Genomic DNA, 10,570 nt, shown 5'->3' on the forward strand with positions numbered 1-10,570 from the left:
AATTTACAGTAATTAACAATAGAATATTTTAAAGACAAAAAAATTGATTGAATCTCAAAATTTTATTAGTACCACATAAATTGAGAAAGAAGAAATAACCTTTATTATTTCAAAATTGCGTAAAAGATATTACAAATCATACAATAATAATTAGCAATTTAGAATGTTAAAAGACATAAATTTTTTTTTACCATAGCTAACAATAATTAAAAATTTAAACTATTTTAAATTAATATTAAAGTTTGATTAACTCTTTAATTTTGTCTTTGTCACATAAATTGAAACAAAAAATGATACATATTGGGCCCGTGCTAGCACGGGCTCCGATGTCTAGTATATATATATATATATATATATAAAGGAGAAACATAGAGAAGGTGATGTGACACCTCTCTATGGTCTCCATTCATATATTTTTTTTCCTTTTTTTTCTTATTTAAATCAATTATTTTATTGTAAAAGTAAATTGATTAATTTTTTGTAAATAAATATTTTATTAATAGAGGAACAATTACAACAAAAACTCTTCATATGCCAATTAACAAAGAGTAACTATCTATAACTCACACCTCTCTAATTTTCAATTTTAATAAATTTATTTTTATTTGTATCTCTTTTTTTACCTTCTTCTTATCGTAAAATGACAACATTTTTTTAATATCTTCTCTCTTTATTATTTAATTTCTTTACAATCTATCTATATCGATGTATTTTAAGTATTCACGTTTTCAATGCTTATTATGTTTGATGCTTTGGATTGACTTGAAAGAAGATGAAGGCTATTGAATGATGGCTATGGCTTGTGAAAATGGATATCAATAAAAGCTTAAAAAATTGTATATTAATTTCATTTTTAAAAATATTTTAATAATTAAGAACATAAAAATAATACAATTATTTATTATTTTAATTCTTTCATGATTTCTCTTTATCAAACATCAAAAGTTCATTTTATAAATGGATTGCACCTAGAGTTGCATTCCCCATCATAAATATGATTATTTTAATCATTTATATGTGTAAGAGCCGTTTTTAAAATTCTGTATTGCGATTCTAATATTAAAAAAAAAAATTTATAATGTTTTACTGATTTTTATAGTAACACTGTACTAATGATTTGTTTTTCCTATTCCTGACTATATTAATTACTTGCATATTCTCAAATTAAATGGGATAATTAATGGGTAATAATGTTTATACTTCTTCATATTTTATAACATGTTTTTATGCGTGATTTCTGTAATAGCTTTTCTTATATTTTATGTTGAGACTTTGAAAATATATTTTGGTTATTTATCTTTATTACTGTGAAGTTAGAAGATGAAAAGGGAATATGATTGGACAATTTTCAAAAGATAATGAGTAATTATGTGGGAAAGTATTTGAGGAGATTAAGTTAAAAGATTAAAAATAAATATTCATGTTTTAAAATTTAGTAATACATATACTTAAAGAAAGAATTTGATTTTTCTTGAACTTCTATCCTTTCTTTACATTCTTTTAACAAATATAAAAATATCATTTCACTTATATAGATTATACATTATACAAGTTTTATAGAGAGGCTCTGAATTTTCAAGTGCTGAAAAATCATAAAAAATGTACTAATAATATAATTGATTAGAATATTATACAAGTTTTATGGAAAGGCTCTGAATTTTTAAGTGCTAAAAAATCATAGAAACTTTACTAATAATATAATTGATTAAAATTTAAAAGATTTAAGAAGAAATCTAATATCAAAAATTCATACGCGCGAAACGCAGATAAGTTCTCTAATAAAAATGTAAAATAGAACTACTTGTACAAATAAAACAAAAAACTACTTAAATAAATTAATATAAAGGGAAAAAGAGACTCAAACTTGGTTTCATCCACATGTATTTTTTTTTTTATTACTGTTTGAATGATTGTATATGAATTATTGTCTTCCTTTGAGTACTCTACAAACAACTACCAAACGAAGACTTACTTTGAGAAGACTTTGTTGCAAACAGCTCAGGAAGAAGACTTTGGTGCAGATTGCAGAGGAAGAGGAAGCAAACACAACTATGGCCGATGCTGTAATTGGTGCTACTGTTCAAGTTTTGCTTGAAAAGTTGATTTCTCTCACTATCGAGGAGGTCAACAGCTCAAGGGATTTCAACAAAGATCTCGAAATGTTGACACAAAATGTATCTTTAATCCAAGCTTTCATTCATGATGTTGAAACACCACAAGAGAAACAACAGTCTGTCGAACACTGGCTCAACAGGCTTGAGAGAGTTGCTGAAGATGCTGAAAATGTGTTTGATCGATTCAGATATGAATCTCTCAAAACAAAAGTGGTGAGGAGCCCATTGAAAAAGGTCAGTGGTTTCTTTTCTCATACTGCTTTTAAGAGAAAAATGTCTCAAAAAATCAACAACATCAATAAAGAGTTGACGGCTATCAATAAGGTAGCCAAAGACCTCGGTCTACAATCACTCATGGTACCTTCTCGGAAAATACTACCAATTCGAGAAACAGATTCCTTAGTAGTTGCTTCTGATATTGTCGGTAGAGATTTGGATGTTGCTGAGATAAAGGAGAAGATTTTGAAGATGAGAGAGGAGGATATTGTTCTGTCCACCATTCCCATTGTAGGTATGGGAGGTTTAGGGAAAACAACTGTGGCTAAGAGGATTTACAATGATGAACACATGAAGCAAATCTTTAAAAAGAGAATTTGGTTGTGTCTACCTGAAATGTCTGAAACGAAGAGCTTTCTTGAACAAATCCTCGAATCGTTGATAGAGAGGAAAATTGAGGTTGAAAGGAGAGATATAATAGTCAAGAAGCTACAAGATGAATTGGGAGGAAAAAAATATTTGCTAGTCCTGGATGATTTGTGGCGTGTTGACTCTACATCGTGGCATGAGTTCGTCGACACCCTGAGAGGAATAAATACATCCAGAGGAAACTGCATTCTTGTGACTACTCGTATGAAGCGGGTGGCATCCACAGTAGCAACAGATCTTCATATCTTGGGGAAGTTAACAGAAGATCATTGTTGGTCTATTTTCAAACAAAAAGCATTTGTTGATGGCAGGGTTCCAGAGGAATTAGCGAGCATGGGCAACAATATTGTTAAAATGTGCCAAGGTCTACCGTTGGCTGCAAGTGCATTGGGAGGGCTCTTACACAACAAAGAAAAACATGAATGGCAAGCAATTCTTGATGGCAACCTCCTTGTTGCAAGTGAAGATGATAATGGAGAAAATAGCATAAAGAAAATCCTAAAACTCAGCTATGATTATCTACCATCTCCACATCTGAAACAATGCTTTGCTTACTTTGCAATGTTTCCAAAAGATTATATGTTTGAAAAGGACCAACTAATCCAACTCTGGATGGCAGAAGGGTTTCTTCGTCCAAGTCAAGAGATCCCTGTGATGGAAGACGTTGGGCACAGGTTTTTTCAAATCTTGTTGCAGAATTCCTTGCTACAAGATGTTGTGTTAGATGAACACAACAATATAACACACTGTAAGATGCACGATCTTGTGCATGATTTGGCTGGAGATATCTTAAAATCTAGACTATTTGATCCGAAGGGCGACAATGGAGAAAAACTTTCTCAAGTTCGATACTTTGGATGTGAGTCACCAACGGATCAAATAGATAAGATATATGAGCCAGAACGTTTGTGCACACTGTTTTGGAGAAGCAATTATACATCTAAAGATATGCTGTTGAACTTTAAGTTCTTGAGAGTTTTAGATTTGTCCAGTTCAGGAATCAAGGAGTTGTCAGCCAAAATCGGGAAGCTGATATACTTGAGATATCTTGATCTCTCGAACACTGAGATCACAGCCTTGCCCAACTCCATTTGCAAGCTCTATAATTTGCAAACATTTAGAGTCATCAACTGCTTTTCACTCCAGGAACTTCCATATGAGATGAGAAATATGATAAGCTTGAGACACATATATTACACTTCTGTTGACGAAACAAGTGGGCATTGGGGAGGATGGTGTCTTCACAATGAACATTTTCAGATTCCACTTAATATGGGGCAATTGACTAGTCTTCAAACCCTCAAGTTTTTCAAGGTAGGTTTAGAGAAAGGTCGTCAAATAGAAGAATTAGGTCATTTGAAAAACCTAAGAGGTGAATTGACGATCAATGGTCTCCAATTGGTCTGTGATAAAGAAGAGGCTCAAACAGCATATTTACACGATAAACCAAACATCTGCAAGCTGGCATATTTATGGTCCCATGATGAATCAGAAGGCTGTGAGATCAATGATGAGCATGTGTTGGATGGTCTTCAACCGCATCCTAACTTGAAAACCTTAGCAGTAGTGGACTATTTAGGGACTAAATTTCCTTCATGGTTCAGTGAAGAGTCTCTACCAAATTTGGTCAAGTTGAAATTAAGTGGTAGCAAAAGGTGCAAAGAAATTCCATCCCTTGGCCAACTGAAATTCCTTCGGCATCTTGAGCTGATAGGATTCCACGAGTTGGAATGCATTGGACCTGCTTTTTATGGTGTTGAGATTAGAAATATTGGATCAAACAGCATTATCCAAGTGTTCCCGTCATTGAAAAAACTAGTATTGACGGATATGCGTAGCCTTATTGAGTGGAAGGGAGATGAAGTTGGAGTAAGAATGTCTCCCGGGCTTGAGAAGTTGCGGATTACAGACTGTCCATTGTTAAAAAGTATCCCGAATCAATTTGAAATCCTCCGTCAATTAGACATTAGAGGAGTTGACAGTGAAATACCATTGTTGAACTTGTGCAGCAACTTGACATCTCTCGTAAAGCTTAGTGTCTATGATATGAAAGAGCTCACTTGTCTTCCAGATGAGATGCTACGTAACAACGTTTCTCTTCAACAGATAATGATTTTCGACTGTGGAGAGTTTCGTGAATTGCCACAAAGCTTGTACAATCTCCATTTTCTTAAGAGATTAGAAATTTACAACTGCACCAATTTCAGTTCTCTTCCTGTTCCCAATGGAGACAACTATTTGACTTCCCTCCAATTCTTTCAGTTATATAATTGTGATGGATTGATCAGTTTACCAATTGGAATGCTAGATCAATGCCGGTCTCNGACTATTTGATCCGAAGGGCGACAATGGAGAAAAACTTTCTCAAGTTCGATACTTTGGATGTGAGTCACCAAAGGATCAAATAGATAAGATATATGAGCCAGAACGTTTGTGCACACTGTTTTGGAGAAGCAATTATACATCTAAAGATATGCTGTTGAACTTTAAGTTCTTGAGAGTTTTAGATTTGTCCAGTTCAGGAATCAAGGAGTTGTCAGCCAAAATCGGGAAGCTGATATACTTGAGATATCTTGATCTCTCGAACACTGAGATCACAGCCTTGCCCAACTCCATTTGCGAGCTCTATAATTTGCAAACATTTAGAGTCATCAACTGCTTTTCACTCCAGGGACTTCCATATGAGATGAGAAATATGATAAGTTTGAGACACATATATTACACTTCTATTGACGAAACAAGTGGGCATTGGGGAGGATGGTGTCTTCACAATGAACATTTTCAGATTCCACTTAATATGGGGCAATTGACTAGTCTTCAAACCCTCAAGTTTTTCAAGGTAGGTTTAGAGAAAGGTCGTCAAATAGAAGAATTAGGTCATTTGAAAAACCTAGGAGGTGAATTGACAATCAATGGTCTCCAATTGGTCTGTGATAAAGAAGAGGCTCGAACAGCATATTTACACGATAAACCAAACATCTGCAAGCTGGCATATTTATGGTCCCATGATGAATCAGAAGGCTGTGTGATCAATGATGAGCATGTGTTGGATGGTCTTCAACCGCATCCTAACTTGAAAACCTTAGCAGTAGTGGACTATTTAGGGACTAAATTTCCTTCATGGTTCAGTGAAGAGTCGCTACCAAATTTGGTTAAGTTGAAATTAAGTGGTAGCAAAAGGTGCAAAGAAATTCCATCCCTTGGCCAACTGAAATTCCTTCGGCATCTTGAGCTGATAGGATTCCATGAGTTGGAATGCATTGGACCTGCTTTATATGGTGTTGAGATTAGAAATACCGGATCAAACAGCAATATCCAAGTGTTCCCGTCATTGAAAGAACTAGTATTGGAGGATATGCGTAGCCTTATTGAGTGGAAGGGAGATGAAGTCGGAGTAAGAATGTCTCCCGGGCTTGAGAAGTTGCGGATTACAGACTGTCCATTGTTAAAAAGTATTCCAAATCAATTTGAAATCCTCTGTGAATTAGAAATTAGAGGAGTTGACAGTGAAATGCCATTGTTGAACTTGTGCAGCAACTTGACATCTCTCGTAAAGCTTAGTGTCTATGATATGAATGAGCTCACTTGTCTTCCAGATGAGATACTACGTAACAACGTTTCTCTTCAACAGATAACGATTTTCAACTGTGGAGAGTTTCGTGAATTGCCACAAAGCTTGTACAATCTCCATTCTCTTAAGAGATTAGACATTTACAACTGCACCAACTTCAGTTCTCTTCCTGTTCCCAATGGAGACAACTATTTGACTTCCCTCGAATTCTTTTTCTTATATAATTGTAATGGATTGATCAGTATACCAATTGGAATGCTAGATCAATGCCGGTCTCTAGAGTTTTTGCATGTCAGCTGCTGTAACAACTTGGTTTCATTCCCTTTACATGTGTGGGAAATGCCTTCATTTTCATTTTTGGATATAAGAGAATGTCCCAAATTGATTAGTGTACCCAAAGTGGGCCTTCACCATCTCACCGGGTTATTGAGTTTGGGAATTGGTCCTTTCTCAGAGATGGTGGATTTTGATGCATTCCAATTGATTTTTAATGGCATTCAGCAGTTGTTGTCCCTTCGTGATCTGGAGGTGTACGGACGTGGGCACTGGGATTCTCTGCCCTATCAGCTTATGCAACTCTCTAACCTAAGAGAGATCACAATAGCTGATTTCGGAATTGAGGCTCTTCCTCCTAGACTTGACAACCTTACTTCTCTTGAAAGTTTGACGCTAGACAGGTGCAAACGGCTACAACATCTGAACTTCTCAGATGCCATGCCCAAATTACGGCTTCTGTGGATAAGTGATTGTCCATTGGTAGAAGCTCTGTCGGATGGGCTCGGCAACCTTGTTTCTTTGGAAGAATTATATTTACAGGACTGCGAAAAACTAGAGCTTCTACCGTCCCGAGATGCCATGCGACGCCTCACTAAATTATGGAACATGGGAATTAAAGGATGCCCAAAGTTAGAAGAAAGTTTCACCAACTACTCCCAGTGGTCCAAAATTTCCCATATTTCAAATATTGAATTAGGTGGGTGGAGAAGGACAGCCATAAGTCTCGGTTTCTCTTTCACTTTCTGAGTTGCTTGCATTTTTAATTAGAATATTATTTTCCACGAGTTCCAAAAAAAAAGTTTTGTAAGTAATGTAATAATTTTTCTTGAAATTATTTTGACATAAAAAAAAAGAAGCTAGATTATCAATCAATTGCATCTGTTGCTATGCTTTCAGGATTCTGCTTGTCCACTTGAACTGAATTGCTGTTATTCTAAAAATTATGTTTCTTTTCCTTATAGGTAGCCATTATAGACGTCTCAGTGGTAAATCAAGCCAAATCATATGAGCAGCAGGCAATTACGTAAGGTAAATTTTCATTTATAATTTATAGGCACTTTGTATCTACTTGTTTCTATCTTTCTTTTTGTTGGAAACCAATTTTCGGAGGTCTATGCTGATGAATACAACATTACCTTCCTTAAAAAAAAGTTTAATCATGAAAATTTATGATTTCTGCTCATAGGTTACTAGGTACAAGGACATGGTAGAACGTCGTTGTGGTATATCTAGTCAAAATCCATGGGCAGAATCATGTTAGGCATTTTTATTTAGTTGTTAGAGGAATGCTATAACAAGTTTGTAAAGTTTCTTTTTTTTACTTTCCTTTTCTCTCATGAAATAATTTTAATGTTTAACGGGACTTGTCGTGTTTCACAGAGGAACCGCCACTGTTATTTTGTATGAAGAACAATCTTCAACTGTAGACTCATTATGGGACACTTTCATGAGTATTTGGGTACTGAACAACCTTTTCGGGGAACTACAGTCTACATATGAAACATCAAAAACTCAAAAGCGTATAGGGTGCTCAATGAGAAGCTACACGGGGTCTATTCTCCATGTAAGTATTGATAACTCTCAAGGAACAATACCAAGTCTCATATATGGTAGAAATCTATATAAGTTTCTTAATAGACTCATAAAAGAATAATCTTTATGTCTTCTGCAGTTCTGGTTTTATTTTCATGCTTAAGACAGTACAACTTTTATGAATATATGACACACTTCTCGTTACTTTCACCTCACAGGACAATTTCTCTGTTCATTAAAACTTCCGCGAATGAAGGACTTCAACAAAGATAGTTGTGATGAATATTTTTGCAAAGGGTGACCCATTGGCTCTTAAAATGTCCTTAGCAGTATACGTTCATCTTAAACAGGTTTTCCTCTGTCCTTTTTTAGTGGTTACTTGTAATGATCCGCTTCTCCATTCTCCAAGGAGGAAACGTGTGCCAAAACTGACTTTTTACCATTTCCCGTGTTTCAGATTCATGTTTGAAACTCCAGCATGGACCTTGTCGAAATGCTACTTGTGTTAGACGTGTTTGAGTGTCATGATTGGCAAGGGAAATTGGAGTGGAAATACTATTTACTTGTATGACTAAGATTTGACAGCAGAGGCGCCTTTATTTCACAGCATACGTGCCTTTTTGTACAAATAGAGTTCATTTTTCCAACAAACATTTTGAACTTTTATACTTAGCTGCTGCATCATTGCCTAGTTGTTAGCTTCTGTAATGTACATCTGCTTTTCCTCTTGAAATTTCTCTTGGCTTTTGTTCGCAAGTATAAACAAAAAAGACAGGGCCTACCATTTGCATTGTTTAAATCCAAACAATATGTATTCAAAAGTCACAAGCCACGTGTGTTATTCCAATTTCGTACAGGACTGCATTTTTGTGTCTTTGTATAACATATCGCATTGCTCATTATTCTTTCAGATAGACCAGATTGCACTATCCAAGTTGTGTAGCTTAATATCTTCATTCTTGTCATTCTTTCTTTTGTAAGTACCTCCTTTTATTGGCTAGCCACAGGGTACTGAAACACAACTCCTCACTAGATGAGATATCATCAACTTTGGTGATCTTACTATTAAAGCATTTATAACTACTGGAAACAGGAGTAGTTACCATTCCGAGTTAGACAGTATCTACCATTTTGATACCATTTATGCATTTAACTTCCTCCAATACCAATTGCAGTCCGCTGGTGTTATATGGTTCCGGAAGTGTTGATCACCTTTTCATATACAGGACATTCACCTATTTGATCCATGACAGATCTTTCTTCATAGCCAATTACCAGACCAGTTTTCCAATAAAATCACAACTTTTTATGTTCAGACCTCCTAATTTCCTTGGCACATACCCTAAGAGACTAGGGCCACTTTCCTTGTCTCATCTGAGCTACCAATCCTGTTAACTCATATTTCCCTTACAGAACACCGTAACAGTATCAGCAAATATAAGATGTGTCAACTTTTTTCCTTTGCACATTAGATGAAATTGGAAATTTGGTGAATCACTCATTTTCTACAAGACTCTAGAGAGGTACTCTGCTTGAGGTGACATAAGGACTCCCTGCCTGAGATGACAGATGACATGACAAATAAGGATCTTCCTTCAACAATATACAATGTACACTTTCATTGAAGAAAAGTAATGAATGTTGAATATCTTCTCATTGTTGAAATCTGTTGTATGTCAGTGTTTTGATGATTCTTACAAACGATGGGACCTAGTCCAAAGTTGAGTAGCATTCCTCTTGCTTAAATGGTGAACAACTGTAAATCTGTCACAATTGACGCGGTTGGTGAGCACAGGAAATGAGAAAACTGTACTCCTCCAATGAGAAAGCACTAGGTTGTTTGTTCAAAGGATAATACATTCTTGATTGATTGATATCTTCTTGAAACAACAACAAACAAAATTCATTCATCAAAGGTGAACTTTGTCTTTGAAGAACTTAAGCTTTCAACAACCTCAAGTGACCTATAGAGTTATCGAGTGTGTCTTCAAAGTGCTGTTAGAAAATGCTTGCAGTGCAGTGAACTTATAAGATCTGTTTCTAATCTATAAAGAAACGCATCTAGTCTTTGTAAAAGAAAAACAATGAGTATAGTTAGAGTTATTTAAAATTCCAAACCCCACAAGTACAAGTCCCTCACTTGCCCCACCCCTAGGTCGTCTCTTTGTCCTTGGAACGTCTGTCCTTCGAATGCCTATTTTCAATGTCTTCTTGGAAAATGTTTCCGAGAAAATAAGTAGATTTTTGACTTATTTTTTCATGTTTGGTTGGTGAGTACAAAATATTTTTCGAAAAAGATTTTGTGTTTGATTTATGAATGAAAAATATTTTTGAGAAATATCTTTTATTTTTACTAGAGTAGAAAATAATTTTTGAAATTGAAATTCTTTTTTAAAAACAAACTTAATTTTTTTTTTGGGGGGTGGGGGGG

The 10,570-nt window shown here is 35.0% G+C and overlaps 1 protein-coding gene and 1 long non-coding RNA gene across 4 annotated transcripts in view; one reads left to right on the forward strand and one right to left on the reverse strand.

The window, feature by feature from the left end:
- Positions 1-6,027, reverse strand: part of LOC125865609 (uncharacterized) — a 16,756-nt gene extending 10,729 nt beyond the window's left edge. The window contains exon 1 of the long non-coding RNA XR_007446368.1: positions 5,841-6,027. This is a non-coding gene — a long non-coding RNA (uncharacterized LOC125865609). The remainder of the gene's footprint in view (positions 1-5,840) is intronic.
- LOC125865606 (putative disease resistance protein RGA4) overlaps positions 1-8,683 on the forward strand; it is a 39,927-nt gene extending 31,244 nt beyond the window's left edge. Inside the window, exons 2-7 of one of the 3 annotated variants that reach the window (XM_049545809.1) lie at positions 3,434-4,131; positions 5,657-7,303; positions 7,569-7,635; positions 7,987-8,170; positions 8,358-8,489; positions 8,597-8,683. In XM_049545809.1, coding sequence (XP_049401766.1) covers positions 3,434-4,131; positions 5,657-7,303; positions 7,569-7,615 — 2,392 coding nt within the window. In that variant the 3' untranslated portion in view covers positions 7,616-7,635; positions 7,987-8,170; positions 8,358-8,489; positions 8,597-8,683. Of the gene's footprint in view, positions 1-3,433; positions 4,132-5,656; positions 7,484-7,568; positions 7,636-7,986; positions 8,171-8,357; positions 8,490-8,596 lie in introns of those variants that run through there. The other 2 variants (XM_049545808.1, XM_049545810.1) reach the window with 2 other exon arrangements.
- The last annotated feature ends 1,887 nt before the right edge of the window (positions 8,684-10,570 follow it).

Source organism: Solanum stenotomum, chromosome 5 (genome assembly GCF_019186545.1).
Source record: "Solanum stenotomum isolate F172 chromosome 5, ASM1918654v1, whole genome shotgun sequence".
In the NCBI taxonomy this organism is placed as follows: Eukaryota; Viridiplantae; Streptophyta; class Magnoliopsida; order Solanales; family Solanaceae; genus Solanum; species Solanum stenotomum.